The 21,071-nt window shown below is 42.5% G+C and overlaps 4 protein-coding genes across 6 annotated transcripts in view; all 4 read right to left on the bottom strand.

Annotated features, from left to right (window-relative positions):
- LOC106611843 (protocadherin alpha-C2) overlaps nucleotides 1-21,071 on the bottom strand; it is a 214,791-nt gene that overhangs the window by 101,993 nt on the left and 91,727 nt on the right. The gene's annotated exons all lie outside the window — the stretch shown is intronic.
- LOC106611688 (protocadherin alpha-8-like) lies at nucleotides 51-2,657 on the bottom strand. The gene has a single exon (XM_014212140.2). It carries the CDS (start codon nucleotides 2,655-2,657, stop codon nucleotides 66-68), a length of 2,592 nt encoding a protein of 863 aa, XP_014067615.2. The 3' UTR covers nucleotides 51-65.
- Nucleotides 2,709-6,736, bottom strand: LOC106611689 (protocadherin alpha-3-like). The gene has a single exon (XM_045723984.1). The coding sequence runs from the start codon at nucleotides 5,738-5,740 to the stop codon at nucleotides 3,269-3,271; it is 2,472 nt and encodes an 823-aa protein (XP_045579940.1). The 5' UTR covers nucleotides 5,741-6,736; the 3' UTR covers nucleotides 2,709-3,268.
- Nucleotides 10,022-13,483, bottom strand: LOC106611847 (protocadherin alpha-8-like). Its single transcript, XM_014212446.2, has one exon. It carries the CDS (start codon nucleotides 12,961-12,963, stop codon nucleotides 10,525-10,527), a length of 2,439 nt encoding a protein of 812 aa, XP_014067921.1. The 5' UTR covers nucleotides 12,964-13,483; the 3' UTR covers nucleotides 10,022-10,524.

The following is a 21,071-nucleotide window of genomic DNA, read 5'->3' as shown; positions in this document are numbered from 1 at the left end:
GCATGTATCAAAATAGGCCTCTGTCCATGAAAACCATTTCAGCAACTTTGACAGATTCCGGACTTTCACAGCAATGTCCAAACAACAATTCGTCTGACGTCAAGCCAATATGTATTACATGTTCTCAAACGATATATTACAACACAGCTACTACCATATAAACTAACTGACCTCATGATACCATATAAGCTTTTGCCAAATGTCGGTAATTTTGACAACTGCCACAATAAGGAACTTTCTTGCATTTTGAGAAACAAAAGCAAACAATTGTCCATAGATCTTACCTCCTCTTTGTTGGGTAACGTCTGAGTCCTGTTAAACGTGTCATTTCCATTAATACTGATCAGTTCTGCATCTGCAGGTGGATACGGAGCGGGGAAAACCACTACGTCACTCTTCAGTGTGTCTGAGCTGAAACACACGTCATACTGCTGAGTAGATTTAGAGTAAGACCAGCTTCCGTCAGGGTGTGTGGTGATCATTGGGGCGCTGTACCTTCTGAAACTGTCCTCTGTCCTGTGGCATTTTACAGCTATTAAACTGATGAGGCTCAGTAAAAATATCACTGATACCGAGGAAATGGCGATCAGCAAATACAGGTTTAAATCAGAGAAGTTCTCCTCCTTTCTCGGTACATTTCTGAACTGAGTCTGGATTTCACCTGTACTTTCAACCACCACTACATCAATAGAGACAGTCGCTGACAGTGAGGGTTCTCCGTTATCAGAAACCAACACGACCAACGGGTGAGTTTTCAGGTCATTGTCACTCATTCTCCTCTTAGTCCTCAGTTCCCCGGTGCTGGTTCCGATTCGGAAGAGGTTGGTTCCCTTGGGCTCAGAGATGTGATAAGAAAGCAGCGCATTGTAGCCAGAGTCGGCGTCTACAGCCCTGATCTTGGCCACAAAGTAGCCCGCTTCAGCAGAATAGGGAACGTTCTCAGCGTTAACGGAGCCGTGTTCAGAATAGGGCGCGAGAATCCCAGGACTGTTGTCATTCTCATCCAGGATAAAAACGTTCACAGTCACGTTGCTGCTGAGTGGAGGAGCACCAGAGTCTGTGGCCTGAACTTTAAACTGGAAAGTTTTGATCTCCTCATAGTTAAAAGACTGCAGACTGATTATATCTCCAGTATCCGAGTTTATATTTACAGATGATGATACTGAAACGCTTTTATCTAATAACGAATACGTCATCTTTGCATTTTCTTCTGAATCTGGATCAAAAGCAGATATTGTATAAATGACGTCTCCTACCGGACTGTTCTCATTCACATAAACATTAATAACGGGTTCTGAGAAGCGAGGAGCGTTGTCATTTACATCAGAAACGTGTACTGTAATAACGCTGGTGCTGGAGAGAGGCGGGGTCCCTTCATCAGTAGCTGTGATGGTGACATTATACTGTGAAGCGCTCTCTCTGTCCAGAGGCCCGTCGACCACTAATGAATAATAGTTTTTATAGTTTGTCTCCAGTTTAAATGGGACTTTATTCACAATATCACAATTCACTATTCCATTTTTGCCATCATCTTTATCGAGGACTGACACTAGAGCGATGACAGTGGCCATCTTAGCGTCCTCCTTCACCGTGTCTAAGAGTGACGTCACAGAGATCTCAGGGGCATTGTCATTCATATCCATAACCTCTATCAATAATTTAGAGTGAGACGTCATGGGGGGTTGTGCACCGTCATGAGCTTGTATACGGAGCTCAAAAGCATTGTCTTTCTCGAAGTCAATATTTCCTTTTACTGTTATCACTCCAGTCCGTTGATTAATTTGAAAAATGTTCAACACGTAATCTTGGTCTTTTTGTCTTAGGGAGTAAACGACTTCACCATTTGTTCCTTCGTCTGCGTCTGTCGCATTCAGAGTTATTACTGTCGTGCCAATTGGAATGTTTTCAAAAACACGAGTCTTATACAAATAACTGCTAAAAACTGGAGCGTTATCATTGATGTCCAAAACATTAACTACAATCTCTGATGTGGCCGACCTCGGTGGGTTGCCACCATCAACAGCGGTCAGTGTGAGCTGGATAACGGGCTGTTTCTCTCGGTCTAAAGCTTTCTGCAGCACTAACTCAGCAGACACACTCTCTCCTCCCTTATGCACCGCTAAAGAAAAATAATCATTTGTGCTCACCTTATATGTGCCCAATGCATTTTTACCACTATCGGCATCTGACGCTTCAGACAGTGGGAACCTCGCCCCTGGTAAAGTGTTTTCTGTAATATCTAAGACCTGTGACTTCGTACTAAAAGACGGAGCATTATCATTAACATCTAAAATAGTGATTTCTAGACGGTAAAGCTTCAACGGACTGTTTAGAACGGCCTCTACACTGACTGTACATTTCGGAGCCTTCACACAGAGCTCCTCTCTGTCTATCCTCTCATTCACATAGAGAACACCAGTCTTTAGATTTACCTCGAAATACTTTCTCTTGGACCCGGTGACAATCTGAAACATACGCGACTCCAAATCCTGGACATTGAGATTTAGATCCTTAGCGATATTTCCCACAGAAGTCCCCGGGTTTACCTCCTCTGAGACGGAATAGGAGAGCTGCCCAGACACCGCTTCCCAGTAACACTCCAGCAGCACAAGCACTACATACGTCACAATAGAGCTCCTTCTGTTCGGTAAAGACATCATTCCATCGAATGTCAGCAACGCATAGATCCAAAGAGATTAGTATCCTTCAAAAAATCTTAGCATAGAAAATATATGTATCAAATCCAGCTGAATTTGTAAGCGGTAAACACCGGTATGGCCTGAGACCACCGTCTCTCTCTCGTCTGGCGTCTCTTTTTAACAAAGCCCCCAAAAACCTCATCACTCTTTGAAACTGGGAGGGACCTCGAGACTCGAAATAATATCTCAATGGCACGGTCAACAGTGACGCCACGTGGGGAACGTACCAGCTTACAGTAACTCAGAAGATCCCAATACCTTCCATGACACCCTTCCAAACACAATAGAAGCATGACGACCATCACTTCTGAACACACATGTATGTGATGTTTCATATGAAAAGATATAACACATAGTCAGGGCAACAAAAGCGTATCCAGTACATTACGTGAAACAACAGGCAAAAGCAGGTAGCCAAGACCGTGATAGATTTCAGAACCATGGGCAGCGCCTATATGTTCATCTTGACAGCGAGCAAAAGAGCGCGGCATTTATCCAACTTGAACCGGTAGGAAGATGACTATTATTTAACTGAACATGCAAATGAGATAGAGAAGAAAAGTTCAACGTCATCCAAAGACATTGAGAAAAACAACAAAGCAACAAAACAGGCTAACTAAAGGATGGATTTCTGGGTAATGTGAAACTATAGTTCTTACCTCCTCTTTGTTGGGTAACGTCTGAGTCCTGTTAAACGTGTCATTTCCATTAATACTGATCAGTTCTGCATCTGCAGGTGGATACGGAGCGGGGAAAACCACTACGTCACTCTTCAGTGTGTCTGAGCTGAAACACACGTCATACTGCTGAGTAGATTTAGAGTAAGACCAGCTTCCGTCAGGGTGTGTGGTGATCATTGGGGCGCTGTACCTTCTGAAACTGTCCTCTGTCCTGTGGCATTTTACAGCTATTAAACTGATGAGGCTCAGTAAAAATATCACTGATACCGAGGAAATGGCGATCAGCAAATACAGGTTTAAATCAGAGAAGTTCTCCTCCTTTCTCGGTACATTTCTGAACTGAGTCTGGATTTCACCTGTACTTTCAACCACCACTACATCAATAGACACAGTCGCTGACAGTGAGGGTTCTCCGTTATCAGAAACCAACACGAGCAACGGGTGAGTTTTCAGGTCATTGTCACTCATTCTCCTCTTAGTCCTCAGTTCCCCGGTGCTGGTTCCGATTCGGAAGAGGTTGGTTCCCTTGGGCTCAGAGATGTGATAAGAAAGCAGCGCATTGTAGCCAGAGTCTGCGTCTACAGCCCTGATCTTGGCCACAAAGTAGCCCGCTTCAGCAGAATAGGGAACGTTCTCAGCGTTAACGGAGCCGTGTTCAGAATAGGGCGCGAGAATCCCAGGACTGTTGTCATTCTCATCCAGGATAAAAACGTTCACAGTCACGTTGCTGCTGAGTGGAGGAACACCAGAGTCTGTGGCCTGAACTTTAAACTGGAAAGTTTTGATCTCCTCATAGTTAAAAGACTGCAGACTGATTATATCTCCAGTATCTGAGTTTATATTGACCATTGTAGACAGCGGTGCTGATTTGCCGTTACTCTCTAAGAATGAGTAGGTCACTTGGCCATTTTCATTGACGTCAGAATCAAGTGCAGACACGGTTTTAATGACATCTACCGGACTGTTCTCTTTCACATAAACATTAATCACCGGTTCTGAGAAGCGAGGAGCGTTGTCATTTACATCAGAAACGTGTACTGTAATAACGCTGGTGCTGGAGAGAGGCGGGGTTCCTTCATCCGTAGCTGTGATGGTGACATTATACTGAGAAGCGCTCTCTCTGTCAAGAGGTCCATCAACCACTAAAGAATAATAGTTTTTGTAGTTTGTCTCTAATTTAAAAGGGACCTTATTCTTGACCTCACAATGAACCTCTCCATTTTTGCCACCATCTCTATCGAGGACGGACACGAGAGCAATAGCAGTGCCCATCTTGGCGTTCTCCTTCACTGTGTCTAAGAGTGACGTCACAGTGATCTCAGGCGCATTGTCGTTGAGGTCCACCACCTCTACCAACACTTTACAGTGAGCTGCCATCGGGGGCTGGCCTCTGTCACTCGCCTGCGCATGAATCTCAAAGGCAGGACTTTCCTCAAAATCAACCGTGCCTTTAACTGTTATTGTTCCCGTTTTAGAATCGATTTGAAATCTATCTAATATGTGATCTTGGCCTTTAGTTCTAAGAGAGTACACTATTTCACTGTTTGTGCCCTCATCGATATCATTTGCATTCACATTTATTACTGTTGTTCCTATGGGCACGTTCTCGAAAACACGAGTCTTATACAACGAGTTACTGAATATGGGACGGTTATCATTAATATCTAAAACATTTATTTTGATTTCTGACGTGCCAGACTTCGGTGGATTTCCTCCATCAACAGCGGTCAGTGTGAGCTGGATAACGGGCTGTTTCTCTCGGTCTAAAGCTTTCTGCAGCACTAACTCAGCAGACACACTCTCTCCTCCTTTGTGAATATCAAGAGAGAAATATTCATTAGGACTAAGCTTGTATGTGCTAACAGTATTCTTTCCAACATCGACATCAGACGCTTCTAAAAGAGAGAATTTCGCTCCCGGTAATGTACTCTCAGCAATGTCCATACTTTGTGATTTCTCTGCAAAAGACGGAGCATTATCATTAACATCTAAAATAGTGATTTCTAGACGGTAAAGCTTCAACGGACTGTTTATAACGGCCTCTACACTGACTGTACATTTCGGAGCCTTCACACAGAGCTCCTCTCTGTCTATCCTCTCATTCACATAGAGAACCCCAGTCTTTAGATTTACCTCGAAATACTTTCTCTTGGACCCGGTGACAATCTGAAACATACGCGACTCCAAATCCTGGACATTGAGGTTTAGATCCTTAGCGATATTTCCCACAGAAGTCCCCGGGTTTACCTCCTCTGAGACGGAATAGGAGAGCTGCGCAGACACCGCTTCCCAGTAACACTCCAGCAGCACAAGCACTACATACGTCACAATAGAGCTCCTTCTGTTCGGTAAAGACATCATTCCATCGAACGTGTGCCGAGCATTGATGCAAAAATAGAAATATCAGAAAAAAAATCAAAGCACAGAAAATATGTCTCAAATCCAGCTGAATTACAACATGGTAAATGTTTTGGCCTCCAACCACCGTCTCTCTCGTCTTGCTTCTTTTTGTAACAAAGCCAGGAGAAATCTCCTCACCCCGTGAAACTGGGAGGGGACTCGAAACTCGAATGTAATATCTCAATGCCTGGTCAACAGTGACGCCACGTGGTAATATTGAAGCGTACACCACATTAGAAAACCACATTAACCAATGACATCCATCCACAAAGAAGCATTGTGGGAACAATATAGCCTAATTGTATGGCAAGATTTACTGAAAATACCGAGATGAAACCAAGTTAAGAGGGGTATTTTACGAAGCAGGTTTGAGGAGTTGGCGAGGTAACTTTGGTCAACTGTGAGCTCAATTTGGGATAACCGGTGATCCAAATGTGGCTCACCTTTTAGCCAGGTACATTTATATGGCAGCGAATTATTCAGAACTAACATGCTGCGGGGCAGGCTAACTCACGGCTAACTCCACTTCCCTTGAATAAAATGACTGAGCCGCGAGTCAAGGACCATTAAATCAGATTCCCTCCCTCTGGCAAAGATTGCGTCATCATCCCCCTCTTTGAGGAAGACAACTTATTAAATATGTTATTCAAAAATAGTCATGTTAAAATATATAACTTTACACATTTAGTAATGATAGAATGGATTTTAAACTTCACGCACACTAACCACGTTTCCATCCAACCATTTCATTACATTACTCATTGTGAAGGAGAAGTCCAATAGCAACACGACTCAGGCTGGTTCGCAGAGTAGCCCTCTACAAGATCGTAACTAGACTATTCATCAACCATCTGGCCACCTTCCCCTGATCAAGCCATGAACTGTCCCTCTCCATATTTGGAGGATGCATGCACTCAAAGACTTGGCCTCTATTGGTTGACCTGCTGGCTACTCATGATTTTGAATTGCTTGTTTGTTTTTTGCTTTTGAAGCGCTTTGAGATTCTTCAAATATATACAAAAAGTATTTCAGCAGATTTCGTGCGGTTTTGTGCGTTTTTGAGTGGCTTAATTCGTGTGAAAAGACACACATTTGTGAGACTTAATTCGTAGTAAAATAAAAAAAATTGTGCGACTTCATTCATAGGAAAATCCATTTTTTGGGGGCAAACTTCAGTTCAATCTTTTGAAAGTTATTGGTGCAATGCATTTTGTTCTAGACTAAATCTGCTCAAATACCTTTTGTACATATTTACAGGAATTGACTTTGAGATTGTCACCATGACACATCAGGAACATTGGTCTTCTCACAAAATCGTCTGTAGCGTCCGAACGGTTTGGCCTAAAAACTATTATGACCCATCTATGGAAAGATGAGACTCTCCCGAACATGACGAGGCTCTATGTCCTCCACAATTATCCACAAATATCGGTATAGCCGATCTGCCAACTTCTGTCTGTAGCGTCTGAACTGTTTGGCCTACAAACTAACATACTCCTCTATGCAAAGGTGACTCATGAACATGTAAGAACGAAAACACGTACACGTCGGATATTTTGTTCTAGGACAACCATAGGCCTCACAATCCTCGGCTTAAGGTCCCCCGGTACCAGTTGTAAAAAGTAATCAAAGTACAGTTCCAGTCAAAAGTTTGGACACACCTACTCATTCAAGGGTTTTTCTGAATTTTTACTATTTTCTACATTGTAGAATAATAGTGAAGACGTAAAAAAATATGAAATAAAACATGGAATCATGAAGTACAAAAAAAGGTTAATCAAATCAAAATATATTTAACATTTTTGTTTCTTCAAAGTAGCCACACTTCGCCTTGATAACAGCTTTCCACACTCTTGGCATTCTCTCAACCAGCTTCATGAGGAATGCTTTTCCAACAGTCCTGAAGGAGTTCCCACATATGCTGAGCACTTGTTGGCTGCTTTTCCTTCACTCTGCGGTCCAACTCATTGCAAACCATCTCAATTTGGTTGAGGTCGGGTGATTGTGGAGGTCAGGTTATCTGATGCAGCACTCCATCCATCTCCTTGGTCAAATAGCCCTTACACAGCCTGGAGGTGGGTTTTAGGTCATTGTCCTGTTGAATAACAAATTATAGTCCCACTAAGCACAAACCAGATGAGATGGCGCATTGCTGCAGAATGCTGTGGAAGCCATGCTGGTTAAGTGTGCCTTGAATTCTAAATAAATCACTGACAGTGTCACCAGCAAAGCACCCCCACACCATCACACCTCCATTCTTCATGGTGGGAACCACACATGCGGAGATCCTCCGTTCACCTACTCTGCGTCTCACAAAGACACAGCGGTTGGAACCAAAAATCGCAAATTTGGACTCATCAGACCAAGGGACAGATTTCCACCAGTCTAATGTTCATTGCTCGTGTTTCTTGGCCCAAGCAAGTCTCTTTTTCTTATTGGTGTCCTTTAGTAGTGGTTTCTTTGCAGCAATTCGACCCTGAAGGCCTAATTCATGCAGTCGCCTCTGAACAGTAATGTTGAGATGTGTCTGTTACTTGAACGCTGTGAAGCATTTATTTGGGCTGCAATCTGAAGTGCAGTTAACTCTAATTAACTTGTTCTCTGCAGCAGAGGTAACTCTGGGTCTTCCTTTCCTGTGGCGGTCCTCATGAGAGCCAGTTTCATCATAGCGCTTGATGGTTTTGCAACTGAACTTGCATAAACTTTCAAAGATTTTGAAATTTGGCCTCACGAGTGGCGCAGGCATCTAAGGCACTGCATCGCAGTGCTAGCTGTGCCACTAGAGATTCTGGGTTTGAGTACAGGCTCTGTCGCAGCCGGCTGCGACCGGGAGACCCATGGGGCGGTGCACAATTGTCCCAGCATCGTCCGGGTTAGGGGAGGGTTTGGCTGGCAGAGATGTTCTTGTCCCATCATGCTGACACGGTCGCCAGGTGTACGGTGTTTCCTCCGACACATTGGTATGGCTGGCATCCGAGATAAGTGGGCATTGTATCAAGAAGCAGTGCAGCTTGGTTGGGTTGTGTATCAGAGGACGCACGACTCTCGACCTTTGCCTCTCCCGAGTACGTACGGGAGTTGCTGCGATAAGAAAAGACTAACTACCAATTGGATACGATGAAAATGGAGTAAAAAAAATATATGTTTTTTGTTTGTTTATATTAAGCATTGACTGACCTTCATGTCTTAAAGTAATTGATGGACTGTCATTTCTCTTTACTTAGTTGAGCAGTTCTTGCCATAATATGGACTTGGTCTTTTACCAAATAGGGCTATCTTCTGTTGTCACAACACAACTGATTGGCTCAAACGCATTAAGAAGGAAAGAAATTCCACAAATTAACTTTTAACAAGGAACACCTCTTAATTGAAATGCATTCCAGGTGACTACCTCATGAAGCTGGTTGAGAGAATGCCAAGAGTGTGCAAAGCTCTTTTTTGGTTACTACATAATTCCATATGTGTTATTACATTGTTTTGATGGCTTAACTATTATTCTACAATGTAGAAAATAGAAAATTTCAGAAAAACCCCTTGAATGAGTAGGTGTGTCCAAACTTTTGACTGGTTCTGTATTTATAGCGACTGTGTAAGGACAAAAATAAGGGGATAAATACATGTAAAAAAGAAAATGTATATATTTTTTCCTGATTTTTCTTATATCTCTCAGATAAAGGACAGACACTTCAGAACAAACTTCCTTTCGATTTTTTGGGGACTATTTGTTGCTCCATGTAGTGAATCTGTTATTCAATGCATTTGTATGGGCTAAAAGCAGTAAGCACTCCGGCTTAGACAGGGCTTAGACTCTATGAGGGTTGTTATTTTCATTCGGTACATGGGAATTTAACAGAAAAATATATTTTTATGTGCACTACATTATTACGCACAGCTTTTTATCCGCAAAAAGTCAGTTTGATTGAAACACATCTCTGGTGGGAATGTTGTTTTATGCAGATTTTAGAATATTTGCCTGAAAATCTGTTGCAAATTGGATGACCTAGCTAGTAACACTTTAGTATCACCTAAAACAAAGATTTTATTGATAGGAGTTGGAAAAAGAGGTGCTTGTGGTTCTGCATTAATAAGCACACCAAAGTCAGCGTAAACTGTGCACAACCTGTGGGGCTGCAGATAGCCTAGTGGTTAGAGCGTTGGGTTAGTAACCGGAAGGTTGCAAGATCGAATCACCGAGCTGACAAGGTAAAAGTCTGTCCTTCTGCCCCTGAACAAGGCAGTTCCTTGGCCGTCATTCAAAATAAACATTTGTTCTTAACTGACCTGCCTAATAAAAAAAAACGTAAGTAAAGACTACAAAAAAGAATACGTGGCTCTGACTCGCCAATGGATTGATGTTTCACCATTGTCTCAATGAAGAGTTCTGCGTTCGAAAAGCCTTGTGCGATATGCACGCGCCTGCCTGCTACAATTAGCGGCAGGCGGACGAGCAATATCTCCCGTGCTAGTACGGAAGGAGCCTGAGCTGGAATGTGAAGATAACTGGATATGGTTAGCTTTAGAAAACCCTGAATACATCTAGCTTGCTTCATAGGATACCCCTTAGCTCTTCTGCTAAATTATAGTTCCGACAACCTGCAAAAGAGGGTGAATCGTTTCAGCACCATGGACAGCGCGTCCAACTTTCTCTTCAACGTGGGAAAATAGCAAGGAAGTTTAACATCTTAAATATGTCATTCAAATGAGATAACGAAGCAAATAACAACGTTAACCAAAAACATTGAAAATTAAAACAAAGCGACAAAGGACAGAAGGAAAACCAATTTCTGTGTTAAAACTACAGTTCTTACCTCCTCTTTGTTGGGTAACGTCTGAGTCCTGTTAAACGTGTCATTTCCATTAATACTGATCAGTTCTGCATCTGCAGGTGGATACGGAGCGGGGAAAACCACTACGTCACTCTTCAGTGTGTCTGAGCTGAAACACACGTCATACTGCTGAGTAGATTTAGAGTAAGACCAGCTTCCGTCAGGGTGTGTGGTGATCATTGGGGCGCTGTACCTTCTGAAACTGTCCTCTGTCCTGTGGCATTTTACAGCTATTAAACTGATGAGGCTCAGTAAAAATATCACTGATACCGAGGAAATGGCGATCAACAAATACAGGTTTAAATCAGAGAAGTTCTCCTCCTTTCTCGGTACATTTCTGAACTGAGTCTGGATTTCACCTGTACTTTCAACCACCACTACATCAATAGACACAGTCGCTGACAGTGAGGGTTCTCCGTTATCAGAAACCAACACGACCAGAGGGTGAGTTTTCAGGTCATTGTCACTCATTCTTCTCTTAGTCCTCAGTTCCCCGCTGCTGGTTCCGATTCGGAAGAGGTTGGTTCCCTTGGGCTCAGAGATGTGATAAGAAAGCAGCGCATTGTAGCCAGAGTCGGCGTCTACAGCCCTGATCTTGGCCACAAAGTAGCCCGCTTCAGCAGAATAGGGAACGTTCTCAGCGTTAACGGAGCCGTGTTCAGAATAGGGCGCGAGAATCCCAGGACTGTTGTCATTCTCATCCAGGATAAAAACGTTCACAGTCACGTTGCTGCTGAGTGGAGGAACACCAGAGTCTGTGGCCTGAACTTTAAACTGGAAAGTTTTGATCTCCTCATAGTTAAAAGACTGTAGACTGATTATATCTCCAGTATCCGAGTTTATATTTACAGATGATGATATTGAAACACTTTTATCTAATAACGAATACGTCATCTTTGCATTTTCATCTGAATCTGAGTCAAAAGCAGATATTGTAAAAATGACGTCTCCTACCGGACTGTTCTCTTTCACATAAACATTAATCACCGGTTCTGAGAAACGAGGAGCGTTGTCATTTACATCAGAAACGTGTACAGTAATAACGCTGGTGCTGGAGAGAGGCGGGGTCCCTTCATCAGTAGCTGTGATGGTGACATTATACTGAGAAGCGCTCTCCCTGTCCAGAGGCCCGTCGACCACTAAAGAATAATAGTTTTTATAGTTTGTCTCCAATTTAAAAGGGACATCATTAGCAATTTCACACTTCACTATTCCATTTTTGCCACCATCTCTATCGAGGACGGACACGAGAGCAATAGCAGTGCCCATCTTGGCGTTCTCCTTCACTATGTCTAAGAGTGACGTCACCGTGATCTCAGGGGCATTGTCGTTGAGGTCCACCACCTCTACCAACACTTTACAGTGAGCTGCCATCGGGGGCTGGCCTCTGTCACTCGCTTCTGCACGGATCTCAAAGGCAGTACTTTCTTCGAAATCTATATGACCTTTAACTGTTATTGTTCCCGTTTTAGAATCGATTTGAAATCTATCTAATATGTGATCTTGGCCTTTACTTCTGAGCGAATACACCATTTCACTGTTTGTGCCCTCATCGACATCAGACGCATTCAGTGTGATTACTGCAGTCCCTATTGCCACGTTCTCCAAAAGTCGAGTCTTATACAACGAGATACTAAAAACCGGAGCGTTATCATTGATGTCCAAAACATTAACTACAATCTCTGATGTGGCCGACCTCGGTGGGTTGCCACCATCAACAGCCGTCAGCGTGAGCTTTATAACGGGCTGTTTCTCTCGGTCTAAAGCTTTCTGCAGCACTAACTCAGCAGACACACTTTCTCCTCCTTTGTGTATATCAAGAGCGAAGTATTCATTAGGGCTAAGCATGTATGTACTAACAGTATTCTTACCCACATCCGCATCATTTGCCTCTGCTAGGGCGAATCTCAAGCCAGGTAATGCATTCTCTGCTATATTGATACTTTGTGATTTTTCAATAAACGACGGAGCATTATCATTAACATCTAAAATAGTGATTTCTAGACGGTAAAGCTTCAACGGACTGTTTATAACGGCCTCTACACTGACTGTACATTTCGGAGCCTTCACACAGAGCTCCTCTCTGTCTATCCTCTCATTCACATAGAGAACCCCAGTCTTTAGATTTACCTCGAAATACTTTCTCTTGGACCCGGTGACAATCTGAAACATACGCGACTCCAAATCCTGGACATTGAGGTTTAGATCCTTAGCGATATTTCCCACAGAAGTCCCCGGGTTTACCTCCTCTGAGACGGAATAAGAGAGCTGCGCAGACACCGCTTCCCAGTAACACTCCAGCAGCACAAGCACTACATACGTCACAATAGAGCTCCTTCTGTTCGGTAAAGACATCATTCCATCGAATGTCAGCAACGCATAGATCCAAAGAGATGAAATTATATTTAAAACAATCAAGATTTTGAAGAAGTTATTTGTCAAATTCGGATGCAATTGTAGAAGGTATAAACAGACTGATCTAGCTGCCGAATGTTCGCTTTCTCGTCCTGCGTCTCTTTGTAACAATGCAGCAAGACATGTCCTCACCCTGTGAAGGCGGGATGGGCCTCTTAACGCCCGTGACCATTTCTCACACTAACGGTCAACAGTGACGCCAAGTGGTGAAAAATGTGACATAGTCCAATCATGAAGCGTAGAAATGCAATTGCCTGCAAAACCAGCAGGTACTGTGTATTATGCATGTTCCACCAGATAGCGCGAATCCAATAATCAAATCTAAACACTTAACAACACTGCACATGAATTTCTGAAAATGGGGTGTATCTTGTAGGCAAAATGTAGTTTTAGCGTTCAGCACCATGGACAGCACTAGCAGCCTATGCAGTTCAAAACTCAGTCAGGTTGCTGGGAAAAACATATATCAGTGTGTGTGTGTGTGTGTGTGTGTGTGTGTGTGTGTGTGTGTGTGTGTGTGTGTGTGTGTGTGTGTGTGTGTGTGTGTGTGTGTGTGTGTGTTCGCATAATCGGCAATAATAGTAATTCAGAGTTAATGTATGTAGGCCATGATAATGAGTAATACACTCCAACCAACAGCAGGCATCAAACCCTTATGAATGACTTAAGTCTATTTCTCTCTATCTCCTTCATCAAACCCTTATGAATGACAAAGTCTCCTTCAATCTCTCTATGTCTTTCCCCTCTTCCATCCCACTCTCAGGAGCATAAGCCTGAAGTAGGAAGGTGTAGTGACATCTATCTATCTATCTATCTATCTATCTATCTATCTATCTATCTATCTATCTATCTATCTATCTATCTATCTATCTATCTATCTATCTATCTATCTATCTATCTATCTATCTATCTATCTATCTATCTATCTATCTATCTATCTATCTATCTATCTATCTATCTATCTATCTATCTATCTATCTATCTATCTATCTATCTATCTATCTATCTATCTATCTATCTATCTATCTATCTATCTATCTATCTATCTATCTATCTATCTATCTATCTATCTATCTATCTATCTATCTATCTATCTATCTATCTATCTATCTATCTATCTATCTATCTATCTATCTATCTATCTACATTCCCAGTGACAACTATTCCATTTCTACCCAATATAGCCAGTAAGGCACCTTGGCTTGCTATTAATGGAAGGCTGACCATAACTTACTGTTATAGCATTACTAGTGATCTTTAATACTGTAGGGTACATAGGCACAACACTGTATGTGTCTAACTAAGAACATCTACAGTACCAGTCAAAAGTTTGGACACACCTACACATTCCAGGGTTCTTCTTTATTTGTACTATTTTCTACGTTGTAGAATAATAGTGAAAAAATCAAAACTATGAAATAACAAATATGGAATCATGTAGTAACAAAAAAAGTTTTAAACAAATCAAATATATATTATATCTCCTTCAAAGTAAACACCCTTTGCCTTGATGACAGCTTTGCACACGCTTGGCATTCTCTCAACCAGCTTCATGAGGTAGTCACCTGGAATGCATGTCAATTAACAGATGTGCCTTGCTAAAAGTTAATTTGTGTAATTTCTTTCCGTCTTAAAACCTCTTACATCTAGACGTTCCGCTAGCGGAACACCTGCTCCAATATCCAATGATAGGCGTGGCATGAATTACAAATTCCTCAAAAATACAAAAACTTCAATATTTCAAACATATGACTATTTCACAGCATTTTAAAGACAAGACTCTCCTTTATATAACCACACTGTCCGATTTCAAAAAGGCTTTACAGCGAAAGCAAAACATTAGATTATGTCAGCAGAGTACCAAGCCAGAAATAATCAGACACCCATTTTTCAAGCTAGCATATAATGTCACAAAAACCCAGAATACAGCTAAATGCAGCACTAACCTTTGATGATCTTCATCAGATGACACACCTAGGACATTATGTTAAACAATACATGCATGTTTTGTTCAATCAAGTTCATATTTATATAAAAAAACAGCTTTTTACATTAGCATGTGACGTTCAGAACTAGCATACCCCCGCAAACTTCCGGGAATTTGCTAACAATTTACTAAATTACTCACGATAAACGTTCACAAAAAGCATAACAATTATTTTAAGAATTATAGATACAGAACTCCTCTATGCACTCGATATGTCCGATTTTAAAATAGCTTTTTGGTGAAAGCACATTTTGCAATATTCTAAGTACATAGCCCAGCCATCACGGGCTAGCTATTTAGACACCCGGCAAGTTTAGCCTTCACCAAAATCAGATTTACTATTATAAAAGTTTGATTACCTTTTGTTGTCTTCGTCAGAATGCACTCCCAGGACTGCTACTTCAATAACAAATGTTGGTTTGGTCCAAAATAATCCATCGTTATATCCGAATAGCGGCGTTTTGTTCGTGCGTCCCAGACACTATCCGAAATGGTAAATCAGGGTCGCGCGCATGGCGCAATTCGTGACAAAAAAATTCTAAATATTCCATTACCGTACTTCGAAGCATGTCAACCGCTGTTTAAAATCAATTTTTATGCAATTTATCTCGTAAAAAAGCGATAATATTCCGACCGGGAATCTCCTTTTCGGCAAACAGAGGAAAAATCACAAAGACGGGGGCAGCCAGGGCACGCGCCGAAGCCCACAGTCCCTTGATCGGCCACTTGCGAAAGGCGATAATGTGTTTCAGCCTGGGGCTGGGATGACGACATTCAGGTTTTTCCCGGGCTCTGAGCGCCCATGGAAGACGTAGGAAGTGTCACGTTAGAGCAGAGATCCTTTGTAAAAGACAGAGATGGCAAAGAAGTTCAAGAAATGGTCAGACAGGCCACTTCCTGTAAAGGAATCTCTCAGGTTTTGACCTGCCATTTGAGTTCTGTTATACTCACAGACACCATTCAAACAGTTTTCGAAACTTTGGAGTGTTTTCTATCCAAAGCAAATAATTATATGCATATTCTAGTTACTGGGCAGGAGTAGTAACCAGATTAAATCGGGTACGTTTTTTATCCAGCCGTGAAAATACTGCCCCCTAGCCATAACAGGTTAATGAGTTTTAGCCAGTTAGTTGTGTTGTGACAAGGTAGGGGTGGTATGCAGAAGATAGCCCTATTTGGTAAATGACCATGTCCATATTATGGCAAGAACAGCTCGAATAAGCAAAGAGAAACAACAGTTACTTTAACTTCTTTGGGATAGGGGGCAGTATTTTCACATCCGGATAAAAAACGTACCCGATTAAATCTGGTTACTACTCCTGGCCAGAAACTAGAATATGCACATGATTAGTATGCACGAACAAAACATAGCTATTTGGATATAACTATGGATTATTTGGAACCAAAACAACATTTGTTGTTGAAGTAGAAGTCCTGGGAGTGCATTCTGACAAAGAACAGCAAAGGTAATCCAATTTTTCTAATAGTAATTCTGAGTTTAGGTGACCCCGAAGTTGGCGGATGTCAAAATAGCTAGCCGTGATGGCCGAGCTATGTACTCAGAATATTGCAAAATGTGCTTTCGCCGAAAAGCTATTTTAAAATAGGACATAGCGATTGCATAAAGGAGTTCTGTATCTATAATTCTTAAAATAATTGTTATGTATTTTGTCAACGTTTATCATGAGTAATTTAGTAAATTCACCGGAAGTTTTCGGTGGGTATGCTAGTTCTGAACATCACATGCTAATGTAAAAAGCAGTTTTTTGATATAAATATGAACTTGATTGAACAAAACATGCATGTATTGTATAACATAATGTCCTAGGAGTGTCATCTGATGAAGATCATCAAAGGTTAGTGCTGCATTTAGCTGTGGTTTGGGTTTATGTGACATATATGCTTGCTTGGAAAATGGCTGTGTGATTATTTGTGGCTATGTACTCTCCTAACATAATCTAATGTTTTGCTTTCACTGTAAAGCCTTTTTGAAATCGGACAATGTGGTTAGATTAACGAAAGTCTTATCTTTAAAATGCTGTAAAATATACTGCTCAAAAAAATAAAGGGAACACAAACAACACATCCTAGATCTGAATGAAAGAAATAATCTTATTAAATACTTTTTTCTTTACATAGTTGAATGTCCTGACAACAAAATCACACAAAAATAATCAATGGAAATCCAACTTATCAACCCATGGAGGTCTGGATTTGGAGTCACACTCAAAATTAAAGTGGAAAACCACACTACAGGCTGATCCAACTTTGATGTAATGTCCTTAAAACAAGTCAAAATGAGGCTCAGTAGTGTGTGTGGCCTCCACGTGCCTGTATGACCTCCCTACAACGCCTGGGCATGCTCCTGATGAGGTGGCGGATGGTCTCCTGAGGGATCCCCTCCCAGACCTGGACTAAAGCATCCGCCAACTCCTGGACAGTCTGTGGTGCAACGTGGCGTTGGTGGATGGAGCGAGACATGATGTCCCAGATCTGCTCAATTGGATTCAGGTCTGGGGAACGGGTGGGCCAGTCCATAGCATCAATGCCTTCCTCTTGCAGGAACTGCTGACACACTCCAGCCACATGAGGTCTAGCATTGTCTTGCATTAGGAGGAACCCAGGGCCAACCGCACCAGCATATGGTCTCACAAGGGGTCTGAGGATCTCATCTCGGTACCTAATGGCAGTCAGGCTACCTCTGGCGAGCACATGGAGGGCTGTGCGGCCCCCCAAAGAAATGCCACCCCACACCATGACTGACGCACCGCCAAACCGGTCATGCTGGAGGATGTTGCAGGCAGCAGAACGTTCTCCATGGAGTCTCCAGACACTGTTACGTCTGTCACGTGCTCAGTGTGAACCTGCTTTCATCTGTGAAGAGCACAGGGCACCAGTGGCGAATTTGCCAATCTTGGTGTTCTCTGGCAAATGCCAAACGTCCTGCACGGTGTTGGGCTGTAAGCACAACCCCCACCTGTGGACGTCGGGCCCTCATACCACCCTCATGGAGTCTGTTTCTGACCGTTTGAGCAGAGACATGCACATTTGTGGCCTGCTGGAGGTCATTTTGCAGGGCTCTGGCAGTGCTCCTTCTTGCACAAAGGCGGAGGTAGCGGTCCTGCTGCTGGGTTGTTTCCCTCCTACGACCTCCTCCACGTCTCCTGATGTACTGGCCTGTCTCCTGGTAGCGCCTCCATGCTCTGGACACTACGCTGACAGACACAGCAAACCTTCTTGCCACAGCTCGCATTGATGTGCTATCCTGGATGAGCTGCACTACCTGAGCCACTTGTGTGGGTTGTAGACTCCCTCTCATGCTACCACTAGAGTGAAAGCACCGCCAGCATTCAAAAGTGACCAAATCATCAGCCAGGAAGCATAGGAACTGAGAAGTGGTCTGTGGTCCCCACCTGCAGAACCACTCCTTTATTGGGGGTGTCTTGCTACTTGCCTATAATTTCCACCTGTTGTCTATTCTATTTGCACAACAGCATGTGAAATTTATTGTCAATCAGTGTTGCTTCCTAAGTGGACAGTTTGATTTCACAGAAGCGTGATTGACTTGGAGTTACATTGTGTTGTTTAAGTGTTCCCTTTATTTTTTTGAGCAGTGTAGTTGATTGTTTGAGAAAATTGAATTGTGGTATTTTAGTTGGTTTTGTATTTCGCGCCGTGCGATGCCATTGGCTGTTGGCTAGGGGTTCCGCAGGCGGAACGGGGTTCCGCTAGCGGAACGTCTGTCCTCAACAGGTTTTAAGACATGAAGGTCAGTCAATCCGGAAAATTTCAAGAACTTTGAAAGTTTCTTCAAGTGCAGTTGCAAAAACTATCAAGCACTATGATGAAACTGTCTCTCATGAGGACCGCCACAGGAAAGGAAGACCCAGAGTTACCTCTGCTGCAGAGGATAAGTTCATTAGAGTTACCAGCCTCAGAAATTGCAGCCCAAATAAATGCTTCAAAGAGTTCAAGTAACAGATACATCTCAACATCAACTTTTCAGAGACTGCGTGAATCAGGCCTTCATGGCCGATATGCTGCAACGAAACCATTACTAAAGGACACCAATAAGAAAAAGAGATTTGCTTCGGCTAAGAAACATGAGCAATGGACATTAGACTGGTGGAAATCTGTCCCTTGGTCTGATGAGTCCAAATTTGAGATTTTAGGTTCCAACCGCCATGTCTTTGTGAGACGCAGAGTAGGTGAATGGATGATCTCCACATGTGTGGTTCCCACCGTGAAGCATGGGGGAGGAGGTGTGATGGTGTGGGGGTGCTTTATTTAGAATTCAAGGCACACTTAACCAGCATGGCTACCGCAGCATTCTGCAGCCATACACCATCCCATCTGGTTTGCGTTTTGTTGGACTACCATTTGTTTTTTTAACAGGACAATGACACAACACACCTCCAGGCTGTGTAAGGGCTATTTGACCAAGAGGGAGAGTAATGGAATGCTGCATCACATGACCTGTCCTCCACAATCAGCTGTCCTCAACCAAATTGAGATGGTTTGCAATGAGTTGGACCGCAGAGTGAAGGAAAAGCAGCCAACAAGTGCTCAACATATGTGGGAACTCCTTCAAGACTGTTTGAAAAGCATTCCAGGTGAAGCTGGTTGAGAGAATGCAAAGAGTGTGCAAAGCTGTCATCAAGGCAAAGGGTGGCTACTTTAAATCATCTCAAATATATAATATATTTAGATTTGTTTAACACTTTTTTGGTTACTCCATATGTTTTATTTCATAGTTTTCATGTCTTCACTATTATTCTACAATGTAGAAAATAGTAAAAATAAAGAAAAGCCTTTGAATGAGTAGGTGTGTTCAAACTTTTGACTGGTACTGTATGTCAGTATACCAGGGAGGACCATTCGAAAAATAGACAACCCCCTCCCACCTCTCTTTACCCCTCTTGCGCCCCCTCTCCTCACTCTATTGCTTTCTCTATATATATTTATCACACACACACACACACACACACACACACACACACACACACACACACACACACACACACACACACACACACACACACACACACACACACACACACACACACACACACACACACACACACACACAAGCTGATGGGCATAACTGTGCCACATTGTTTTCCTGTTCATTGATGATGCAGGACCGAATGAGCTCTGCTCTATCAACAGATTTCTGGTTATTTTTGTGTATTTTTTGTATGTTACCCAGAGACAGCGGTTAGGAGTTTACGGACGTTTGGTTATGTATAATCCCAGGATTAGGCCCTGGGTGCAGAGGCTCCTGTCCCATTTCCATTCAGTTTGAAACATGAAACATGATTTGAAATATTAATCATCATCATATTCCGAAGTCATAATCTTCTATGCCCAATAGAAATAATAACTTGGCAGGTCTGACCACATCAGAGGATTTCTAGGTCACAATAGGAGAGACCAGAGCAGACACATAACAGTATGGGTCTACATGCACAAGAATCAGTCATTCTTGCACGTACGTACTGCTCTCTCTGTTATACACAGACACACACACACATAAGGGCTGCACGATATGGGCCACATTGTTTTTAACCAAATATTGCGATTGCGATTTGGCTTGCAATGTGGACCAAAACATTTCGGTGAACTGTTGGAATCCTACAACTAGGATGATGGATATTGGTATTGTAAATGTCAACATGTGATTTCTATGTGAATTTGATTAGTTATGTAGCCCTAACACACACACTCAACTTGATCTCCTACACAGTGCAGAATCATCTGATTTGGGGTTATGGGTCACAGTCTACTGAAAAGCCTGATGAACCCTGACCCTGGCTGAGCCAAAATCACTACATTTACAAACTACTCTAACAAACTCACAGCTAAAATGAACTATGAACACACAGCTAAACTGAACTACACTACATTTTCAAAAGTATGGGGTTGAGGTCAGGGCTCTGTGCAGGCCAGTCAAGTTCTACCACACCGATCGACAAACCATTTCTGTATGGACCTTGCTTTGTCCACAGGGGCATTGTCATGCTGAAACAGGAAAGGGCCTTCCCCAAACTGTTGCCACAAAGTT

The sequence above is a fragment of the Salmo salar genome, chromosome ssa09 (assembly GCF_905237065.1).
Source record: "Salmo salar chromosome ssa09, Ssal_v3.1, whole genome shotgun sequence".
Lineage (NCBI taxonomy): Eukaryota > Metazoa > Chordata > Actinopteri > Salmoniformes > Salmonidae > Salmo > Salmo salar.
The sequence above is the reverse complement of the archived record's forward strand: the minus strand, read 5'-3'. Positions and strand labels throughout refer to the sequence as shown.

What these genes read in the sequence shown, in the direction of transcription:
- LOC106611688 (XM_014212140.2), bottom strand. Translation starts at nt 2,657, where the DNA reads ATGTCTTTACCGAACAGAAGGAGCTCTATTGTGACGTATGTAGTGCTT.
- LOC106611689 (XM_045723984.1), bottom strand. Translation starts at nt 5,740, where the DNA reads ATGATGTCTTTACCGAACAGAAGGAGCTCTATTGTGACGTATGTAGTG.
- LOC106611847 (XM_014212446.2), bottom strand. Translation starts at nt 12,963, where the DNA reads ATGATGTCTTTACCGAACAGAAGGAGCTCTATTGTGACGTATGTAGTG.